This window comes from Pogona vitticeps, chromosome 5, assembly GCF_051106095.1.
Source record: "Pogona vitticeps strain Pit_001003342236 chromosome 5, PviZW2.1, whole genome shotgun sequence".
Lineage (NCBI taxonomy): Eukaryota > Metazoa > Chordata > Lepidosauria > Squamata > Agamidae > Pogona > Pogona vitticeps.
In genome coordinates, this window is record NC_135787.1 from 196,621,416 (window position 1) to 196,644,535 (window position 23,120).

Consider the following 23,120-nt stretch of genomic DNA (forward strand, 5'->3'; position numbering starts at 1 on the left):
CTCTGAACAAGACGGCAAGAGGAAAAGAAGCAAGGAAGGGCCTGGATCCGGCCACCCAGGAAACATTTCCGGCCACCAAAAATTGCAGCGGTGCAGCCAGAGAAAGAGAAAGCAGAGCTGTGTAGGATGGATGCCCAGGCCGAGCAGCTCAGAGGGACCCAGGAATTTCTGTTAGACAAGATGATGGAAAACGAGGGGCCGGGGGGGGGGACAAAAAACAAAAAAAAAACCCCACCCTGAATCCCAAAGGCCAGGCTGGTGTTCCCGGCCCCTGCCTCCCAACTGAAGGCCAAGAGAGACGGGAGGAAGGAGCGGCTGGCAGGGAGGCCCCTTTCCAGCTGAGGGGGGGGGGCGCTCTCTCCATCTCCAGCAGCTGCAAGGCTGGCCCAGACCCAGAGAAACACTCACTGCCTCCTCGTCCTCCTCCTCGACCCCCCCCCCACAAACAAGCTGACAGGCTCACAAAGAGGAAGGGGAAGGTGGGGGGGGGGCACGCCGGCTCCAGCTCCTCATGTCAGCCGTGGTTTGAGACAAGGACCTCAAAGTCCAACAAAATGATAGTCCGGTGATATTCCTTTTTTAAAAAAAAAAAAGCAGCCCCCCCCCCATCCTCTGATTGACTACAAGAGGAATTGGACAGGAGGAGGGGACGAGCGAAGCAGGGGAGGGGGCACAAGACAGCCCCTCCGCCGTTGCCACTCCCCCCCCCTCCAGATTGTGATAAAGCCCACTCAGATCCCGAGTGAGAATCTCAGGGCATTAAGGGCCTTCCCTCCAAGCCCCACACTTCGACCCACGGCAAGTCTCCCAAACCTCGGCTTAAAAGTTTAACTCACCCCCCCACCCCACCCACCCCCAAGCCAGTAACGTGGTCAGAAAGCCACCTCAGGAAAACCCCTCACGCCAAGGGTGGGCCCAGCGCCCCCCCGCCTCGTGCATGACGGCTCCTGCCTACAACCCCGGGACACACACACACACACACACACACACACACACACACACACACACACACACACACACCCGCCCGGGGATAACACGAGGGAGGCGCTCCCTCCGGGCTGAGGGGGCTGCCTGGGAGCCCCCGGGAGGTTCAGGAGACGTCAGGCAAGGGAAGAGTCGTTCGTTCGTTCGTCCGGGGAGCTTTCCTGACGGCCTCCTCTCTCCCCCCCCACCCACCCCCCCGGGCAAGGACCTGCCTTGACTGGGCTCCAGGAAAACATCCGCAAAGCCTCAAGACCGCTGGGTGACGGGGGAAGAATTGGCACGGGGGGGAGGGCGGGGGACACGTCTGCCACGTGCAAGGACCGCAGCAGCCCACCTCCCCCGGGATCCACGGCAGCACGCCGGAGGGATCGGCCGGGGCCCTGCTTCTCAGCACAAACAGGAGAGGCTGCCTCGGCCGGCGCCAGGACCCAGGGGCGCGTTTGGCAAAACGCCACGGCCTCTTTCACAGACAGAGAGCCTGAGGGGCAGTTGAGGCTGGGGGGGCGGGGGGGGCGAACAACAAGGTCCCAGGACGAGGGGCCCACGTCCATGAGGCCCTGCCGAGGACCCGGGGAAAGGCGGAGCCAGCCGAAGACACGCCGAGGGAGGGGGCCATGCAGCTGGACCTCTGGTCTGCTGGAAGGGGGTGGCCAAAGGGGGTGGGGGTGGGGGTCTCCAGCGGGGATGAGACAGGGCCCCTCCTTAGGGCTGCTTTCTTCCCCCCCCCTCATGGTCCCATCTGGAGGAGGACAGGCTGAAATTCGGGAGTGAGTCTGAGAAAGAAGGTGTTGGGGCTTTGCAGAGAGGGAAGCGGGCGCTCCTGCCACGCCAGTCCCAGGTGACTCTGAGAGGGAACCGAGGGGCAGGCCCATGACGCTATGGGGCAAGCACGGGCAGAGAAAAGAGAGGTGCCCCTCGCAGCCCGGCAGAGCACAACAGGGAGAGTCGTGGCACATCGTGGGCCCCTCAAGGAAAGCCGCCACGTGCAGGGCTGCAACCCCGGACGATGGGGCCAATCCCAGGCAAAGCAACACTAGGGGAGACTCCGAAAAGGGGACCGGAGATCTTTGCAAGGCAGCCGGCTCGGGAAGGCCACAGAGAGCTCCCGTCAGTCTGTGCTCCCAATAAAGGAGGTGGCAGAGCTGGACCGGGTGCAGGAGAGAGAGAGAGGGAGGCCACCGCCATGGCCCGTGGTCTGGGGAAATCCCCCTCAGTCAGGTTCATAACATTTGGGGTTCTATCAGCTTCAAAAAAGGCGAGCCGAGGTGGGAGCAGTGGCGCAGGAGGCACAGGCAGGACCCGCAGGACCCGCTTCGGTTCTTCTAGGCGTTCGGCAAGCAGGAGAGGCTGGAAAGAGCGCACTCCGAGGAACCAGGCCAGGAAGCCCCCGCCCGGCCCGGCCCCAGTCCCTCCGAGGCCGCCCTGGCCAGGCCACCGCCCCCCCTGCCCTGCAAAAGGAAGGAAAGAACGGGGCGAGCGGAGGTAGAGAGGAGGAAGCGGGAGGGAGGGAGCGCTGCCCTCCTCCCAGAAGCACGCGAGGAGGAGCTTCCCGGCTTCCGCAACCAGCATCATCACAAGACAGATGTGCCGACATGCGCTATTCACACAGGAGCACAAATGGAGCAGCGAGGAAAGGAGGGGGCACCGCTCCGGGGAGGCCGAGGCAACGTCCCGCGCACTCCCTTTGGCAGCAACACTAAAGTGGTTGTGCTCTTAAGTGGTTCTAACAATGGGAAGCTTCGGGACGGAACAAAGCCCCCCGCCATCTCCAGCAAGGGCCGCGGGCGAGACCCAGAAAGCGCCGCGCAGCCTCCGCCCACGGATGTCTTCTGGCTCCCCGCCCCCCCCCCCGTCGGTCTGGCCGTGGGTGGGTGTCAGGCGGGCAGGAACGGGGCTTCTGCAGGCCTCCGGGGCTCCCAGCCCCACCTGAACAGTCTGCCTTGCGTGCTGGGCAAAGCCTCTCAGCCAGCCCACCCCCAAAAAGAGGAACGGAGGGGGGGGAGCAGCAGCACCAACAGAGCATGGCCCCCGACACCGAGATGCGCCAGCGGAGGGAGGGAGAGGTGGCCCCCAAGAGTTCCCCCCACCCACCCAGAGCTTGTGAGGGCTGAGCGGCACCTGCAGGGCCAGTGGCTGCTTCAGCCCTCCGGCCGCTCAGCCTGCAAGCAGGAAGGAGGCATTTGGCCTGGGCAGACACGAGAGCCGCCACTCTGTTCCCCCACACACACACCAGTCTGTGCTGCCAAACACTCCTGCGCCCCCCCACAGGATGAGGGGGAGGGGGACGACAGCCGCAGCACCAACCCAAGCAGGGGCCACACTTCTGTGGCCACGGGAGAGGGGGAGGAGGGAGGAAAGGCAGGGCTGCTTCGAAAGAGGGCCGTGTGTGTGGGGGGGTGGGGGAGCTGGGGATCCCTCCCGACGGTGCCCAGACCGCTGGCCGCCTTGCCTACGGCCCCTGGAAGGGGTGGTCCAAGCATCCGGAGGGCCAGCTGTTCTCCCCTCCTCCGTGGGGGCTTCAGAGGGAGCACCCGAAAGGCCACACGGGGTGGCAAAGAGTGGGAGGAACACCAATCCTGCCTCAGCTGCCACGTCCGTCTGCGCATGTCTGCGCCCGCTTGGAAGTGTCAGAAAGCTCACCATCCAAGGCCCGGCCCGCCCTCTACCCGGACGGGACTTGGGGCGGGGGAGACCCCCTCAAAGGCCTGCCCTGGGCCGCCGCCGGGAGCAGCACCCTGTGGCCGCCTCGCACCCTGCAAGCGTCGCAAGAGCACGAAAAGTCCCGGGAAGGGCCAACGACCAAGAGGCAGGCCTGCCTTTTTCTGTAATTTCAGCAGCTACAGTACTAAAATAAACGGGCATTTTACGCATGCTTTCTGTGCCGCTGTTTTAATCATTTATGTTTTTGTTGTATCGTGATTTTATTCCTGAGCTGTCTTAAGAGGCCTTTTTCCTCTAGATGAGAGTAATTAACAGGTTGATTAACGCTCACATCTTTTTCTTATGGTTCGAGGCACGCAATGACACACTCACTCCCATAAAGGCACACCACCACTCTGATGGCAGGCAGATCTCCCAGGATGCCTGAAACGTGGCTGAGCGCCACAGAAGGAAAGGTGACCTATGGCTACGTGGCACCACTTCCCACAAGGAAAACGAGGGGTGACACCCGCCAGAGGCCCCTCCTCCAGGCCGTCAAGGGGGTGGACGGTGGGCTGGCTGGGAGAAGATGGGCCGGGCTGGCCCCCCTCCCTTTCCAAAGAGGCCAACCTGGCAAGCCGGAGGCCACGGCTGCTGCTGCTGCTGCTGCTGCTGAGACCAGCACCAGGTGGACAGGCAGGATGATGATGGGAGGGTTGTGAGAGAGAGGGAGGAAAAGGCGGAGAAGGGAGCCTGGCTGAGGACAGAACCCCTGAGTGTCCAGCTTTAATGAGGAGCTGTAAAATAGCAATAAACAGGAGATGATGTGTAAGGAAGGCAGCCCCCCCCCCCGTGGCGTTCTCCCCCCCCCCCGCCGCCAGTGGGCCGGGGGAGGGGGACACCATACAGTTCTATCTGTGAGTCTGGGAAGGAAGAGCTGAAATTGTCCCCTTCGTCTGTCCATCCCCCCCCCCCCGCCAACAACAGTAAGGAAGGGAGGCCACTTGGATACCCCCAAAACTCACAGAAGAACGGCCTGTCATCCCCCCTGTCCTCCCGCCCCCCTCTCTCTCTTTCTTTGAAGCCAGCCACAGAGACTCCACCTTCATCCCTCTGGCATCTCCACCTCCTTCTCGGGGGCCCCAAACCGGCGCTTCCTCTATTCAGCACCCATGGCGTTGCTCCAGTCAGTTTCAGGCACCCCTCTGACCCCGGGGGGGGCAGAGGGAAAGGGAGGGCAGCTCAGGCAGCAGGCAAGCCCACGGGTGGCCCGGCCGGCCAAGGCACAGCGCTTGCCGTGGAAGAGGGTCAGGCCACAGCAAGACCCAAGCTATCCAGGGATCGGCTCCATCGGAAGACTCGGTCTGTGGCAGGCGCCGGGCCTGTGCTCGGTGCGAGCGGGGAGCAGAGCTCCCAACCTCTGGCTCTCTCCTTTGCCCACCCCACCCCACCCCCGGGGCCCTTTCTGGAGCAGCCCGGGGTCTCTGGGCACCCCCAGAGCTCAGCCAGACGCACTCCTTGCACCTCGTGCAGAGAGGGTGGCAGAGCCTGACCCAGCATGGTAGGCTCACCGCCGCTCAAGAATGGCCGGGCACGCCCCTTCCGGCTCTGCACGCCACAGCAGCAGCAGCAGGAGCCCAGCCCAAGAGCAACTAGCAGACCAAGAGTTGTGGGCTGGCCGAAACCACTGCAGCAGAGAACCGCCCCTTCCGTGGTTCGGCACCCTCTTGGCTGGCCGCGAGCCTCAGCCTGGCAGATGGGCTCCTCCTGCTGCAGGCCAGAGCCCCCTTCGCTCCCAAGGGCCTGGTGGAAATTCATCCTAGCCAGCCCCCGACCATTCTCTGGCAGCACAAAGAGAGCCAAACGGGGAATACCTGGTGCGAAGAAGGCAAGCAGGCTGTGACTGATGCTGTGGTCCTTGCATGGAGGCTGCATTTCAGGCCAAGGTAGCCCACAGGCACCACGTTGTCATTCCCATAGAATTGGTGGGGTGGGGGAGAGAAGTGAGATGTCAACCCCGGGCAGAGAAAATGCCCTGAGCGGCACCCTCCCCTCCCCTCCTCCAGCTCACTGGAGTGCTACCTGCTCTGCACATCTTAATTAGCACATGCCTCTTGATTAGAGAGCCTTCAGCACAGCTGTGTGTGTGTGTGTGTGTGTGTGTGTGTGTGTGTGTGTGTGTGTGTGTGTGTGTGTGTGTGTGTGTGTGTGTGTGTGTGTGTGTGAGAGAGAGAGAGAGAGAGAGAGAGAGAGAGAGAGAGAGAGAGAGAGGCTGCAGCTTCTAACCTGTGCAGCAAGGAGCACGGCCGTCATGCTGGAAACTCTGGGTCTTGGGAGAGAGTTACGTCGGTTTCTCCTCCACTTCCCTCCACCGGCCACTGTCTGCAGCGAGCCCTAGAGAAGCGGGGTCTGCAAGCCCAGCAAGAGGGTGGCCAAACGACTTGGGCAAGGTAGCCCAGGGCTTCCAGCAGGCTCTTGGGCAAGTGGGGAGGGGGGTTCGTGGCTTAGGACTACGGGGGAGGTGAAGGGAAAATAGGGGCTGTTTGGCTGCCCAGGCAGAGGCCGGGCAGAAACAGGCCATGAGCATCCCAGAAAGGCCGCCGCAGCCCATCAGAGAGGCCAGGGTGTCTCTTTGAAGGAAAAAGGATTCTTCCAGGACAGGGAAAAGCTGCCCAAAGGAAGAGAACTCAAAACAAAAACAAAACAAAACGGGCAGGAAAGAAATGCAAGCTGATTGCAAAAGATGGGCGGGCGGAGGGGGAAGGATTTTGAGGAGCACCTGACTGCAGATATGGAGGCCACTGTGAAGCGATCGGAGGCACGGAATGGGGTCGACACAGGAATCCAAGCATGTCGGAGGAGAACAAGGGGAGGGGAGGGAACGGGCTGCAGGGTTCATGGCCTCTGCCACGGAAGGAAGGCGAGAGGAAGGCTGCCTGCCCTCCGTGTGCCGGGTCCTGACATGTTCAGGAAGGGCGTCTGGGGCAAACGACAGGGGACACGAGACGACATTCCAACACCTCATTAAGAAAATCCAAGAGAGCAGAAAGCGCTCCAGGTCCAGAGGCCATCTACCAATAATGTCAAGGAAGTCAAAACAGGAAATGGCAGATATTTTGATAAACCGATGTTACTGGGCCCCTAAGATCACCTTCTGTGTCAAAGGGCTATGGAGGTGGCCAAAGAAAGCCCGTTTTTTAAAATTAAATCAGGAGCATCCAGGAAATCGGTTTGGTGTCCTTAACCTCAATTGACGGAAAGCATGATTAAAGGGCCAACGGTCACAAACAGAGAAGGCGTCAGGTCAAACAAGAATCAGGCCAGCTTCTGCCACCAGGCCTCCGGTCTCCCGTGACCTTCCGGAGCTGTTCTGACAAGGGGGTCCCCGCATGACACTGCTTGCTTGGGCGTTCGGGTGGCTGCTTTGCGCAACGACCCTCGACAGAAGCCCCCAAGCCAATGTCACTCAGCGTCTTGGATGCAATCCGATAAGGGGATCCACAGCCCACCAAGTCTTATGCCAGAGAAAACTGCTCGCCTTCAAGGCGCCGCTGGGCACTCTGTTGTCTTTGCAACATGTCTGTCAACAAGAGGGGAAATGAGCAAACATTGCAGTCTTCAGAAAAGAAGAACGCCTGCACCTGCAGATTAGAAAGTGGCTGAAGAACAACAGAGAGCAAGGAGTGGGAATAAATTAACCACCGTGATGATAATGGGATGCAAAGCAAGTCTGCTCAGGTATCTGTGTGGAGAGGCTTTTGGAAGTGTACAAAAAAGGTCAACAATGAAGAAACAGAAACTGTGAAAGAGTGTGTCTACCTTGGTTCAAGCCTTCCATCCACATGGGTGACGGCAGCCAAGAAATCAGAAAAAAAAAAAGGCTGAGCCTCGGAAGGGCAGCCATGAAGGAACTAGAAAAGATCCTCCAAGTGTAAGGAGGTGTCACTGGAAGCCAAAACTGAGATGACCCACACTCTGGTATGACTGATTGTTACATACAGATGTGAAAGCTGGACAGTGAAGAAAGCGCGCGCGCGCGCACACACACACACACACACACACACACACACACACACACACACACACACACACACACACACACACACACACACACACACACACACACACACACACACACACACACACACACACACACACACACACACACACAAACCCTGATTAATTTCAAATGCAGTGCTGGAGGAGGGCTCTGTGGAGATCCTGGATGGCCAGAAAGATGAACAAGTGGGTCCAAAGTAGGCCACCATGAGAAGACAAGTCTTGCCTGGAAAAGACAAGAATGCTGGGAAAGGTGGAAGGCGACAGGAAAAGAGGAAAGACCAAATAGGAGGGATGGACGGATTCCCTAAAGGAAGCCACAGAGTTGCATTTGCAAGGGCTGAGCAGGGCTACTAAGGACACTACAGTGGTCAGTCACTCACAGGGTGGCGTGGATCAAAGGTGTCTTGATGACAGGTCACCACCACCACCACCCAGACAACCGGCCTCATTCGTGGATTGGGGATTTTCCTTAGGAAAAGGGTACCTGCGGGGGGGGGCGCGGTTCCTGCCATCAGCTCAGCCCTCCTTTCCAGGACCTTGGCTGCCAGGGCCCAGCCCATCTCCCTCTGCAGCTGGAAACCCCGGCGACCAGGCAGTTAAGGGCTTTCTGAATCCCAGGATCTGGGGTCCAAGGGCCTGGCCTGGCCTGCCCACTCAGAGTGGGTGGGTGGGGGCTCAGGCACTTCCAGGAACAGGATGGGGTGGAGGGGACAAAGGCTGGGAGTCACGAGGCTTCCCAGGCCCACCAAACCCGTTTTGGGCCCCTCTGCCCCTCTCACCATGGGAGGTCCCTGCGAGGGAGACCAGGCAGACGGGAGACCCCGGGTGGGACGACGGCTCAGCAGGGAATGGGGACACGCTCTCCTCACCAAAACGAAGAGCTGCCTCTCCGCCAAACATCCCAGAATCGCACGTGCCCCCCCTTCTTTCTCAGGCATGCACATGCACACAAACATGTACACACTCACCCCACTATGATGATGATGATGATGATGATGATGATGATGATGATGAAGAAGAAGAAGAAGAAGAAGAAGAAGAAGAAGAAGAAGAAGAAGAAGAAGAAGAAGAAGAAGTAGCAGCAGCTGCCACCCAAAGCCCTCGGCTCAAGCCAAACTGCACACCGTGGCCTATTCCAGGGAAACTCTAGGAGAAGAAGCCGCCCCACTGTTTTGGGGGGTTCCTGTGCTCCAGAGAGCCTGAGGAACACCCTCCCACTGCCACCGCCGCCGCCTGTGTTCCACCCAGAGCAGGGGTTTCCAAAGCGACTCCTACCACCTCGGCCCTTCTCATCCTCTCTCTCTCTTTCTCTCTCTTTCTGCTCCAGGAAGCCCCCGGGCAGGGAGTCTTCAGCGGTCCCCAGGAGGGACTGGCACCCCTGGGTGCCTCAAGGTGCCAGGCCTGGATCCACATCCTGATCGGGAGGGAGGCTCCCTGGGCAGCCGGGAGCCACTCGCGAACTCAGCCCAAATGTCCTCCCCTGGAGCGCTGGAGGCACCGAGGGTGGGGGTGCAAAGGCAACCGGGAACTCAGGGGAGGAAGGTGCCCTCCCAGCACCCCCCCCACCCCCCCAAAGACCATCCAGCCATAGGGTTGGAAGGGGGGGGGAGAGAGAGAGTCTCTAGCACAGGAGGATGGTGTTATTTGCCGGGGGGGGGAGCCTGAGAACGACACTCGGAGGAAAACAGCACCACCACCACCACCACCACCACCGAGGGGAAGGAAGCCCTCGGAGGAGGCGCAGGGCACCCGTGAGTCGGTTCCCATGGCAACGGAACTTAAATATAACTCCCGGCAAGGCCTGCCCGCCCCCCCACCCGCCCCCCCTCCCGGCTCAGTGCATCCCCTTTAATGCCTTCTCCAGAATTAGCTCCATGACACAAAGCTGGCACCCGCAACCTGGCGGTGCCCTCAGCCCTGCCACTGAGTGCCTGATGCCAACTGGGGGGGGGGAGGAAGGGAGAAGGGAGGGGTATATTTAAATCCCACCCAGATGCCTGGGGAGCTCTGCGGATCTCCCCCCCAAAGGAGGGAACCAAGGGGCTCCCTCCACCAGGAAGGAAACCCGGCTCTCCTGCAGCCACCTTTGAGGAAGAGAGCCGGGCAGCCGTGGCGTGGCCCACGGAAGGGGAAGCCCTCAGGCTCTGGCATGGGGGGGGGGTCCCGGGCAGGAGGGGAAGGGGGGCCAGCCCTTCTCAACGTCCCCCCCCCCGCAGAGAGGGAATGGTTACCCCTGCAAATCCCTTCCCACCAAGAGGGTCAAAGGGCCCTTGATTCGGGCGGATGGCGGTTGGTCTTGAACCCCTACCAAAGGCAGCCCAAGGACCTTCCAAAGTCCTGCATGGATGAAGGGGAAGGATGGTTGGGGGGGCAACGGGGGGCAGGCCTGCCCTCTCCATGCCCCACTGGCCCCAGTGAGGAAAACATTCAATCATGCCAGGTCAATCTCTCCCCCCCCACCCCACCCCACCCCTCCTGCGAACAAGGAAGGGCCCTGGAAAGAAGCAGAGACCTGGATCTCCTTGGGGGTCTCGCTGCCACCCTACCAGCCCACATGGATGGGGGGGGCAGGAGAGAACAGGCGCCCCCACAGCCCGCAAGGAGCTCAGCCTTTCCCCTCTTGCCCCCTCCCTCCAAAGGGCCAGGAAAGGCTCCCCAGGAGTGTGGCAGGTGAGGGGGGGGGGACCCATCAGCGCCGCAATTGAATTACGGCAAGAAGGCAAATTCATAAGTCTCCACAGCCCCACTAATTGCATAATTAAGGACAGGACGCCAGAACACAATTACGCTCCCTGACTGAGTCATTAAGGCCTCCCGGTCGGGAGTGGATTCCCACTTCCAGGGGCTGGACCCATAACCGGGCCCTCCTGTTTGAAGGCACGGTCCTCTGCCCTCCCAGGCCACAAGCCCCACAGAGAGGGGCTGCTCCCTCTCCCCCCCACCCCAAAACATCCTCTAGTCGCTGCAGGTTTCCCTCTCTTGGCGTGTTTGCAGGGGCGGGATCCAGGCATGTGCAGAGTTGCCTCCAGAGGAGCACAGGCAAATGCGCGCGCAGGAGCCCACAGACATGCAGTCCCTGCTCGGCAATGAGGGAGAGGAGGCGGCAGCATCGGCCAGGCCCCGTGCCAACACGGGCAAGGAACACACCCAGAGACACCCCTGGTCCACCAGAGTCCACTTCTTTGTGGTTTATTACTTATGGATCCGTGCCCAGGAGTGCTCCGCTCCCTCAGCGGGCACGAACGTGTGGGGATCCTCCTTCCTCCCACCCACCCTCCCTCCCACCCCACCCCACCCCCATGCATGCCCCCCCCAAAAGGAGCCCCGTGCCAGGCGCATCAAGAGTTTGCCCTTCTACGCTGGCAGCTCTTATTTATTTTTTAACGTAAGTGGGAGTTTTAGCACTTATTAAAATTTTAACGTTTCAGAGGCTCGGGAATGAGGAGTCTCATTTTCTTGTCTTCTGCAGCTGACTTTAGGATTGGTTAATTATAAATAAGGCTGGTAGATGAGGATGCTGTATGACAAACCCGCCTGGTGAGCGCCCGCGGCTCGGAGGCTGCCCACGGCTGCCCAAGCGTGGAAATCTCAGCCGTGCCACAGCCCTACCCTTGGCCGCCTCTGACAGATGGGGGCGCCTGGCACCGCACGCCACGCCCCGGAGAGCTGTCCAAAGCAGTCGGGACTCCCCCTGTGCCCCACAGGGAGGGCAGATGCATCGGGTGGGGGGCAGAAAAGAGGGCAGATGCCCAGGAAAGGACTGGGAACTGGCTCTCCCCACCCCACCCCACCCCACCCCCCAGCCACTCCCTCTTGGCCCACGTGAGCCAGAAGGAGAGCCTTCGCCCCAGTCTCTGAGGCCTGGAAGCCCCCCCACCCACCCCCGGAGGTCTCCGAAAGTGGAAGCCACTCCTTCCCAGCTCAAGGAGGAAAGAAGCAGCCACAAGACTGGAAAGGGCACCAAGCAGTCCAGGGGGTTGGGGTTGGGGAGAGAGGCAGACCTATGGGGCTCCCTAGAGGTGTAGACCTATGGGGTCCACAGCACTCCCCTTTAGAGGAAAGAAACCGGCCGCCACCAGCGAGCAGCTGAGCAGGAGAGACCTAAACACTTCAACGGCAGAGGCTTCAGGGCTGGCAGCTTTGTGGACCAGCAAGAACTCCACTGGGCTGGGCACCTAAGTGCCAACCAAGGCTCAGCCTCCCTGGGCGCAAAGCCACCCCGCCCCCCCAGCAGGAAAGGGCCCAGCCTGCGCACGCTCACGGACTGAAGCTCTCCCAGAGGGCTCCTCCTGGGCAGGGGAAGGTCTGGCGGACAGAGGAGGAGGAGGAAGAGGAGGAAGAAACAAGAGAGCCCTCGGCCCGGGAGGCAGGGGCCCCCGGCCGAGTCCACCTTCCACAGCGTGAGGCTGCCCTCACCAGCAGCCTGCCAAGGAGAGAGAGAGGGAAATGCAACGCTCCTGGCTGGAGAGCAGCAACAGATCGGATGGAGAGCCTGCCCAGCAGAAGGGAGGCCACCCAGGGCTGACCCCTCACACACCGAGTTCCCGTCACTTCTCGGCCCGGGTGCCCACCTCCTGCCCTCCTCTCAAATGGGGAAGACGTCCTATCCCATCCACACCCCTGGGGCCCCCCCATGTGCCATTCCCCCCCCCCAGCCAAGAACAAGCAGGCCTCTGCCCAGCTACAGCGAGACCAAGCGCTGCGTGGAGGACGCTTGCCAGAAAGAAGGGGCAGGAAAGACACACACACACACACACACACACACATACACACACACCCCAGCCTCAGAGTCTCCTTGCTTCTCACTTCCTTGACTGATGCCCCGGCGTGCGGGAGGGAAACCTTTGGCTCCCAAGGCTGTCGCCAGACACCCGGCCACCCCTGGGGGCGAAGCATCACAGCAGGCCCCCCCAAAAGACAGAACCGGAGACCGGCCCAGGCCAGTCGGCGGGAGAAACACCAGGGGAGCCTTTCCGTGGGGCAAAGCAAGAGGCCCAATGACTCAAAGTGCCGACAAAGCAGCTTTGCACTCAACACACACACACGCACACATACACACAGAGAGAGAGAGAGCCCTCTCAAGTCCAAGCTGGGCTGACAACTTCAACCATATGCTGAATGTGGAGCCCAAAAGAGCAGCATTCAGCAAGCTGGGGGGGGGGAGGGAATCTGCAGAAAGTCGCCAAGTTGCATCGAATCATCTGCTGGAGCCACCCGAGACAAGCCCAAGGCCCTCAAAGGAACGGCCTCCCCTTCATCCACGGCCTCCCCGCCCCTGCAGGGACTGCCCCCAAGACAGGAGGACACAGCCATGCCCAGCTTCAGTTGGCAAATGACTGCCCATCCTTGGGTGTGCGGGCAGGCGCGCGCACACACACGCACACATACTCTGCAGAAGACTGGCACAAAGGGATGGACCTTGGTTTCTGAGGGGGGTTGGTCCTCACCTCCGGGGACCACCACAGCCCCCGGCCCCCAGCCCTCCCTGCCTCCCTGCAGGGTAGGGCAAGCCGAGCGACTCACCTGCAAGCAGGAAGGTGATCAGGCAGGTTTCCTTGGGCAGGTAGAGCTTGAGCCGGGAGCCGCTGAAAACGTACTCGACCACCGCCTCCGAGCGGCCGGCCCGCTGCAGGAAAGGCAGGAACTGCTTGGCCTTCTGGGTGTCCTGGGGAGAGGCGGACAAGGAAGAGCGTGAACCCGGAGCGGGAGGGGGAGGGGGACCGGGGGAATTTGGGGGAGACCCCCGCGGGCCAGGGCTCCCTTCGGTCCCACGCAGACTGGCCAGCTCCAGTTCGGGGGCCGGGAACCCAGCTTGGGGGGGGGCAGGCAAAAGCTACTCCTTCCATGCCGAACCCCCCCAAACAACAACCTCTGGGGCTATGTAAATAAATAAATTGCAACACCTGCTCTCCCCCCCCCCCCGTCAGTGGTCATCAGGTTTTGCAACCCCTGAGGCCTGACCCGCCGTTGCAGGTGGGCGGGGGGATTTGGGTGGAGCCCCTGCCCAGGAGGGCCCCCCTGCTTCCATACCTCACCTGAGGCTCCAGAGACCAAGGGCACCCAGTTCTTTTAGCTTCACCCATCATGTATTTCCTTTCCCACAAACATTTCACGCTCAACCTTTCCCCCGTGATTTTGTCTTTTAACCAACATGATTCCCTAATGCAAATCCCTCTTATGGACACCTTCAGAGTATCCCACGTATTACTCTGGTTGCAACTTTCCCTATCATTAATTTCCCATATTTCTGTCATTTCTATTTTACCTGTTATTTGGTTAAAAAAATACTGGCATCCAATCTCCGTCCTTTAGCTTCTCTATAGTCACATTTAATTTTAATCTCCATATGTATTAAAGCATGATCTGTTACTTTTAGAAGCTCAATCTTTGTTTTAACTACTGGGGAAATCAGGCTGTTAGACAGAAACATGTACAGTGGTGCCTCGCATAATGAGCGCACCGTTTAACGACGAATCCGCATCGCGATCTATTCGCATTGCAATGTTTTAATGGGCAAAACATCACATTGCGATGATCAGTAAGCGTTTTGCTTACTGTTCTTCGCATTGCAATGTTCCTAAAACAGCTGATCGGCGGTTCCAAAATGGCTGCCGGGTGCACAAAATGGCTGCCGCAACCATTTTTGCACGGTTTCCTCGCTTACCAAGGGTGCGAAAATGGCGGCGCTATGGAGGAACTTCACTGAACGGTGAGTTTGGGCCCCGTAGGAACGCATTAAATGAAGTTTAATGCGTTCCTATGAGTTTTTCTGTTCTGTTTAGCGATGTTTCCACATAGCGACAATTAATCCGGAACGGATTAACGTTGCTATGTGGGACACCACTGTAATCTCTTCTAACTTTTTTATGGGCAAAGGAATAAAACATCTGTTTCTTTTCATCTCCAAATATCTTTCAAATCAGTCCTCCCTATCACTCTATAAAAACTATCATACTATTATTTTTTTCAGCTTTAATAAGGTTGTGATTTATTCTTCACTTCATCTATAAAACGACCTGCCATTATTACAAACCCGCCCATTATTTCTTCCAGTTCCTTAAATACTGTACTTCCTTTAAAAACTTAGCTTGATTTACATTCAGATAGTAAACATTGATTTAATTATTATCCTTGCCTCCTATCGCTCCTTGTAACAATATATCTCTTCTTGTACTATCATTTTTCGTTTTCTTCACTTTAAATTACATTTCTTAGAGGTAATGGTTGCAAGCCCTCTTGACTTTCAATTCTGACACACTTTTTCTTAAATACCGGACCAATTTAATTTAAATTCCTTCACACCATCTTATACTTGATGAATTCCTTGTGAAAATATTATATCTGCTTTATTCTTGTTTAATAATGCTTCTATTCTTCTCCTTATGTCCCAGGGCTATTGCATTTAAAGTTAAACTATTAACCATAATTATTTACATCCATTTTCCTTTCTGGTTCCAAATTGTGAGAATCTCCCTTAAAGACATATAACAAAATAATAAACAACATTTCATACTTACATCCAGTAACCAATATTTCAGAGATACAGGCAAAAAGGAAAGAATTTGAGAACACAGAATGGAAAAAGTTCAGAGAAAAGTTCAGAGAAATTTAATATAATTAAATTAGGTGGGACTCGTTCAGCCCCGGAAGACAGCCCATCTAAGAGAAGGAAAACTCCGATTTCAAACCTCCACTGCCTTGTGGCTATATCCACTCATGGAAAAGGCTTCAGGAGTTAACCTCGAGGCAAAATTTGGAGCCGGAGTCCCGGAGGCAGTTCGTATCATTCTGTCAACTCCTGCCACGTTGCTGAAACCAGTTGTATTGGCTCTTGCCTTTCCATTGGACTATTTCAGTGATGTGGAGAGGGGGGATTTGCTTGTTGGGTAACAGCCTATGCTCCATATTATTTTACCCAGGCTTCGTGCTCTAGAGAGGACACTCCAGCTTTGCGTACATTGTCAAAACACTAGACGCTGTTCCAAGTCCTCCATACAGAGCACGCTACCATAGTCTCTCAAGACTGAAGGATGCCTATAATTTTGAATATAGTAATAGAAATTCAAGAATGCTGGCCAGAGCAGCTCAGATTTCAAAAGTCTTATTGGATCAAATAAAAATAACAGTGGCAAAATGTGTAATTTCAAAAAAGTTGAATTGGAGGACTGCCAACATTTTTATCAAAACGTATGTCCTGGAGTGAAGCTTTCTCTGGAAAGAATCAAGGACTACTGTATATAGAAAAATGTGGGGAATGAGCTTCAAGAAATGGATGAAGAATTAGTGGAACAGCCAAGAAGAGGAGATAAAGGAAAGAATTAATAAATTAAATGTAGGGAAGACTGCAAGAACAGAAGGCTTGGGAACAGAATATTATTAAAAATTCAGAAGAATGGTAGTACCAAAATTAAAGTCCTTCCTTGACAAAATAATGCAGGGTGAAAAGATTCCATCATTTTGGAAAATTCTGTAATACCAAAATGAATAAGGACCCTACTGCTTCTGGAGCTTATAGATTTATTTCTTTAACAAATCAAGATGCTAAGATATTTACAGCAATACTAGCAAAGAGAATGAATAACTTTCATAGAACCAAAGAACCCTTGGATGATGGAGTTGGAAGAGGCTCATAAAGCCATTGAGTCCAACCCCCTGCTCAAGGAAGGAATCCAGATCAAAGCAGAACCGACATAGGGTTGTCCAGTGTTCTCTTGAATGCCTCCAGCACTGGATCTGGAAGTTGAGTAATAGCAAATGGACTCCATTCTTGTTAGCTTGAAACATTTCACTACTCATCCAAGTAGCTTTTTCTGAGGAGAGTTGCTAGGAGATCCCTGACACCAACTCTCCTCAGACTGAAGAAGCTACTTGGATGAACAGCAAAATATTTCAAACTAACATGAAAGAAGTCCAGTTGCCATGACTCAGCTTCCAGATAACCTCACCTGGATGACTGAGAATCTTCACAGATATATTGACTAGAAGAGTGTTAAATGTAAAAAATGTAATAACAAAAGGTGAAGATGGGTATAATTTCATTGGATATTTTAAAGCAATTGACTGCATCGAATGCCCAAGGTTAAAAATGATAATTAAGATATTACTGTGTTTCCCCCAAAATAAGACAGGGTCTTATACTAATTTTTGCTCCAAAAATGTATTAGGGCTTATTTTCAGGTGATGTTTTATTTTTTTCATGTACAATAATCTACATTTATTCAAACATAGTCATGTCATCTTCTGCTGCAGGGCGGGGTTTCACTTAACTGGGGCTTATTGGGGGGTGGGGCTTATATTATGAGCATCCTGAAAATTTTTACTAGGACTTCTTTTCAGGTCAGGTCTTATTTTCGGGGAAACAGGGCAGGCTTTGGGGAACAAATTAAGGGAACGATAAATCAATTATATACAGAGAATACAGCAGCAGTATTGATAAATGATGGATAAGAGAATGGTTATCTCTAGACCTGGGGAGCAGATCCAGTATTGTCTACTTCAGTTATAGAATTGTTAGCAAATTATATTAGAAAAGATAAATAAATTTTAGGTATTGGTATTAAAGATCGAGTTAAAATTAGTTTATTTGCCGATGGTGCTTTATTAGCAATAGAAGACCCAATAAAAACTATGGAGAAGGTAAAACTACATTTAAAAGAATTTGAGGAGATAACAGAGTTACAGATAAATCAGAGATGTTGGTGTTTAAGTCTGATAAAGAGGGGAGGGGAATAAGAAATGGATATTGATATTTAAACGTCTATTATGTATTTAAGTTCAAATATTCCAGCTAAACTAGAAAGATTTAAAGGGGATAAATTAAAATGTTAAAGCAAGATACCAAAAGGAAGATTGAAGGTAAATTGGACTGTCATGGTTTTGCAGAATTGACGCTGTTCCAAGACCTCCATACAGAGCATGTGACCATTTTCTCTCGAGACTGAAGGATGCCTAATCTAACAGAAAAATATTTATTCCCCCAGTTTCTCCATTATATCCAGGGGTAGAGTTGGAGAAATTACCAGAAAATTTGAAAGAATTTATTAAGAAAGAGGCAAGTTATTTGAATAACATATTTTAAAAGAAAAAAAAATGGGAATGAAGAGGAGATAAAAGAAGTGATAAGAATGAATAAAACATCTTGACATAAGACTGTCAATTAGAGCAACTGACAAATTGGGTTAAAAAAACTAAATGTGAAGAATTTATGAAATTTGAAGATATTACATTACAAAAAATATCACACATGAAAATAAGGTCATGAAAGGGAAAGTACGTAAGTGACATTTATAAAATATTTCTTGGAAACAGAAGGTCAGAAAGATTTACTTAAAACATAATAGGAATATGGTCTGGAGGGGGAGAAATAAGTAGCAGGGTTTAGAATAATACAGGGAATACCAGAATATGGAAATCTATGTCAGTAAGGATAAAATAACATATCTATAAGTTAGTCTGGAAATAGTACTTAACTCCAGTGAAACTAAATCAAATAAACTTTGATTATTCTAAGATGGTGCTGGAGAGAATACCAAAAAGCAGGTACTTATTTTTATATGTGACGGGAATGCCAGCCTATATTAAAATTTTTATGACTAGTTTTTCAGGAAACAAATGCAATAAGTAAATCAGCTGGATGTCCCAAAATAGTGCTTTTGTCAATATTTGAAAAAGAGGAATGTAGTTGGACAACTAAAGGATTGATTTCCAATTTGTTCACAGTGACAAGACTGATTATAGATAGAAATGGGAAAATATAATTTCTAATTAGTTTGCTTATCCTGTTTGATGCTTGTATGATTTCCCTTGCTTATGTATTCTTTAATTTAAAAATGTGTAAAAAAAGAAAAAAAGATCAATGACACGCAGACGTGTGCAAAACTTTTCCACCCGCCCACCGCTCGGTCGCACGTGCACAGGCACACTCCCCCCCCCCCATTCCACACCATAAGGAACTGGCCAGCAGAAACCATCTCCCCAGGGAGGCGGCATCCGGGGGGGGGGGAGGAGAGCCTCCGTGGGACTGAGAGGGCCTCCCCCCCACAGCCCACAGTTTCTCCCCACTGACTTCTTCCAGAGGTTCCCTCTCAGCCACACGGGCTTCACTCCATCCTCTGCAGGCTGTAAATGTTCCAGGAACCAAGACGGTGCCTGTCCAGGATGCTGATTTATTTTTCTGTGTGTGTGTGTGTGTGTGTGTGTGTGTGTGTGAGAGAGAGAGAGAGAGAGAGAGAGAGAGAGAGAGAGAGATGCAGCCGGGGGGGGGGGGAGAAGCCTAGGAGCCCAGCAGAGCCACCTCCCATCCAGAGCCAGCCAGGTGGCTTCTTCTTTCACTCTGGCCTTAATTTAGAAAAACGAACTGCAGAGAGAAGAGGCCAGAGAGAGGGAGATGCCAAGAAAGAGATCTTGGCTCGGGCTCGGCTGGGCTCTCGCGCTCCCTGACCAGACTGCCAAAGCACAGGAGGAAGCCTGGGAGGCGGGTGCGCTCGGGAGCATCACGGGTCATGGGGGGGCGGGGGGGCAGAGACAGACACAGAGAGAGAGAGAGAGAGAGGATGCACGCTCAGCAGCCTGGCGAGCTCCACGCGCAGCTCTAAGACATTTATTCTTGCAGCAGCAGCAGCAGCAGCTGAGGGTTCTAGCCTAGCCAGGGGAGCCAGTCATATATATATATATATATACACACACACACACACACACACACACACACACACACACACACACACACACACACACACACACACACGCACACGCACACACACACACACGCACACACACCCCTCTCGGGGCAAGGGGAAACCGGTCTGGTCAGACCGCCCCCCCCCCCATGGCTGGCTTGCTTTCTTCGGCCACCTGGGCCCTGAGAAGCCCCCTCCGCAAACACAGGGGGAGGGGGGGAGAGACCCACTTACCAATTATCAACTGCTTAGGTCTAAAATGTGCAAATCTATAACAGGAATAACTGATGAAGGCTACTAATGAGTGGTAATCACCACAGAGTCACGATCTGATTAAGACACGTCAAACAGCCGTTGAGAGATGGGGGGAGGGGGAACACCAACATGGGTGGGCTGGGGGGGGGTCAGACTTTCTTTAAACTGCCTTTACTTGCCAGGCCGGGAGGCAAGAGCCGGTGGGCACAAACGCCCCTACAAAGCCCCCTCCGCCTCCCAGGGGCCAAGGCAGAAAGTGGGGGGGGGGAATGACACTTCCCTGCCTGCCACGCTCAGGGCTCTTATTTGCAGGAGGGCCACCATCGATCGCCACCCCCCCTTTGAAAAGCAGCCGGAGTCCCGTTGCAAGAGAAGGCGGCAGGCCGGCCAGTCAGCGCAGGAGACCACGGGGGTCCCTGCACCCGCTTCCACGACAGAAGGCATGGTGCGCTTCTCCCCCCCCCCGGTGCTAAGCCAGCAGCCCCGAGCCCTGCTGAGGGAGGGGACGCGAGGCGGCCTCCATGCAGGCAGGCCGAGCTTTGCAGCCGCCCCCCCCCAGGCATCCGGCCTTTAGCGCCTGCGCCTTCTACACAAGGCCTCTCTCTGCACACGGAAACAGAAGAACGGTGTGCATCACCTGAACACAGAGCCCTTGTGCTCAGGACAGGAGTCCCCTCATGGGGCCCACCTGGCTGGAGGGCGTTAGGGGCATTACATGGACCTGGGAAGCCAGAATACGGAGGGGCTGGAAGCGAGGGGGGGCAGACAGAGGTCTGCTCTGTTCCAGAGGCCCTGGGGATGGATCAGCAGAAGGGGTGCTCAGGTAGGGGCCCCCACCTCGGGCCAGCTCTGACCCTCCCCCGCCCCCACCCAGGGTCCTCCTCCCCAACAAGGCTGTCCCACCCTGCCCAAACCGGCCCCTCTTTCTTCCGCGGGGGGGGCTCCCCTGGGAGGGGCAAGGGAGGGCCTGACAGAGATGGCCCTCAGGGCCCGGCGCCTCTTTCAGACCTCTCCGCTGCTAATTGCCTTCTAATGCAAAGGAAATTACGCATAAACAGAATGCAGAGAAACAGAATCCTCACTCCACTTTCATGTGAAGCATGGCCAATTACACAAAATTACGCGAGCACTTTGTGGAAGGACAGGCGCATGTGCGCGCTCGCTCGCTGGCTGGCTCCTGCAACTGTGGCTCCCGCAAACTCATAATGGAAAGCTGAGCGCTTAAAGTGAGCAGACACAGATTTGTCTTACATGACTTGAATTATTTAGTAAATTACTCCAGAGCAGGATTACATGCCTTCAAGGGAAGTGGAATGCGCCGAGACAAGCAGCCCTTTCCTTTCGTGAGCAGAGACCGTCATCTGGCCATCTCAACGACTGCCCAAAGGTCTGGAGGCCCCGGCCAGTGTGACGTGGGGGTGGGCTGTGGGGGAGGGAAGGAGAGAAGCGAGCAGAAGGCCTCCTGGGCCGCTCGCCGTCTCCTCCTGGCAGGCGGTGGAAGGAGCTCAGCTGCAGGACCGGCGGCTGCAGGTGACAAAACAGCAGCAGCCTTTCCTGCGACGATGCCTCCAGGCCCGGCATCAGAGCACCTGCCTGCAGAGCCACTTTCCAAGCGCTTCACCGGAGCAAGGGCTGCGCCGTCGTCGTTGGCAGAGGCAAGCCGCGCAAATGCAATCACGGTGCCGTAATGAGAAGATGCAAAACACGGGGGAAAGCTGCCCGGCGTGCCTTGTGGGCCAATCCTGCATCCTGGACAGAGGCAGCGTTTGGAGGTGGAAGGAGAGGGCAACGCGCCCAGCCTGAGCGACACAAAGGGAGCCAGCTCAGGGCTGCATGGAGAGAGGAGCAGGTGGACCCCCCACCAGGCTGCGTGACCCCCCCAGCCCTTCCCGAAGGAAACGCCGGTCTGCCCTCCGCACTTGGTTCCCCCTCACCCGGGAGCCCCTCGGCCTCTCCCGGTAGAAGGACAGGATCTCCCCGTCAAGAACAGAACAGGCAAGGGTCTGCCCGCAGAGAGGCGACCAAAGCGTCAGGCAAGAGGCCGGGCTGCCAGGAGGGAGAAGGAACTGGTTGGAGATGCCGCCTGATCCCGCCCCCCCCCCCCACTCAGCAAAGCCAGCCCTCCATCCCTGCTCGGCATGGCCCACATCTCTCAGGAAGAGGAGCTGGGCTGGGCTGGTCAGGCATCAGGAGACGGCCACCCCCGGAGCCGGCCAGGGAGACCCTCTTCATGACGACCGGACTTCCAGCTGGCCCTCTGCAGGCTCTGGGGAGGCCTCGACCAGAAGGAAAAGGAAGGGAGTCGGGCCGCTGACCCTCTTGGAAAGCCAACCCCCCCACCCCACAAGGTGTGCTCACAGTCACCCCCGTGCATCAAGAATGCAACTTGCAAAGGTGGCCCCAACCCTGCTCCTCCGGGAGGGCTGGTTCAACCAAGTCCCAAACGCAGGCCTCCCCAAACGCAGGTTCTGGGCGGCCACAAGAGGCCGAGAGGAGAACCTCTCCCTGGGCAAGAGATGGGCCACTGGGGGGTCCGCCCATCCAGCCGCCCTTCCTTCCTTCCTTCCACCCTGCCTGCCCCTCTCTCGTTGCCTGCCTGCCTGCCTGCCTGCCTGCCCTTCCTTCCTTCTATCCATCCATCCATCATCTCCTTCCTTCCTTCCTTCCTTCCTTCCTTCCTTCCTTCCTTCCTTCCTTCCTTCCTTCCTTCCTTCCTTCCTTCCTTCCTTCCTTCCTTCCTTCGTCCGTCCGTCCATCCGTCCGTCCGTCTGTCTGTAAAACAATTCCCCGCCCCCTCCTCCCGGCACCTTTGAGGGCAGAATCCACTTTCCTTCCTCCCTCTCAGCCCCTGAATGCAGCTAATTAATGGGAAGGACAGCACCCCACTCACTCGCCCACACTCACATTTTAATGCACTCCCATCTGCCTTGGTTTCAGGAGGAGCATCCCGTGTGCCAGAGGCTGCTCCCCACACCCCACGCCCCAGTTGCCCCTCACCCCACTCTCCACCTGAGGGGGACTGCTGGGGAAGAGGCACCTTCGCCACTGGGAGACACTACGACCCCACCCAACGGGGACCCCCCAGGGTCTCGAGGGGGTCTCGAGGGGGACCAGGCTTGTGCCCTCCTTACCCCGGAGATGTCAGCCACCCGATGGATCGGGACCTCCTTCTTGCTGTGCAGTCCTTTGCCGTTCTTTATAGCCCTGTGGAGGGAAAGGGCGCGGTCAGGAGGGGCCTCGTGTGCCCTTTGGGGCCCCCGCCTGGCTGCACCCAGGACGAGGAAGGGGCAGCGTCACCCCACAAGCCCGCCCGCCCGCCTGCCCGCAGTGGCCCCCACGGCCGCCTGAGGGTGTTGGCCGGAGCCCCAAACCAGGCTGGACCTGAGCCAGAGTTTGAAGGCCTCCTTCTCCAGAGGAAAAGAGGCGCTTAAACAGAGCAGCTCAATGGCACCAAACATTGGCATGCAAAGCGCAGGGTGGCACTTGTCCCTGGCTCCCTTTTGT

General features: G+C 55.8%; 1 protein-coding gene across 1 annotated transcript in view; it reads right to left on the reverse strand.

The window, feature by feature from the left end:
- Positions 1-23,120, reverse strand: part of SND1 (staphylococcal nuclease and tudor domain containing 1) — a 143,567-nt gene that overhangs the window by 55,776 nt on the left and 64,671 nt on the right. Inside the window, exons 14-15 of the mRNA XM_073002343.2 lie at positions 22,748-22,820; positions 13,210-13,351 (exon numbers count right to left, since the gene is read on the reverse strand). Of these exons, the coding sequence (XP_072858444.2) occupies positions 13,210-13,351; positions 22,748-22,820 (215 nt within the window). The remainder of the gene's footprint in view (positions 1-13,209; positions 13,352-22,747; positions 22,821-23,120) is intronic.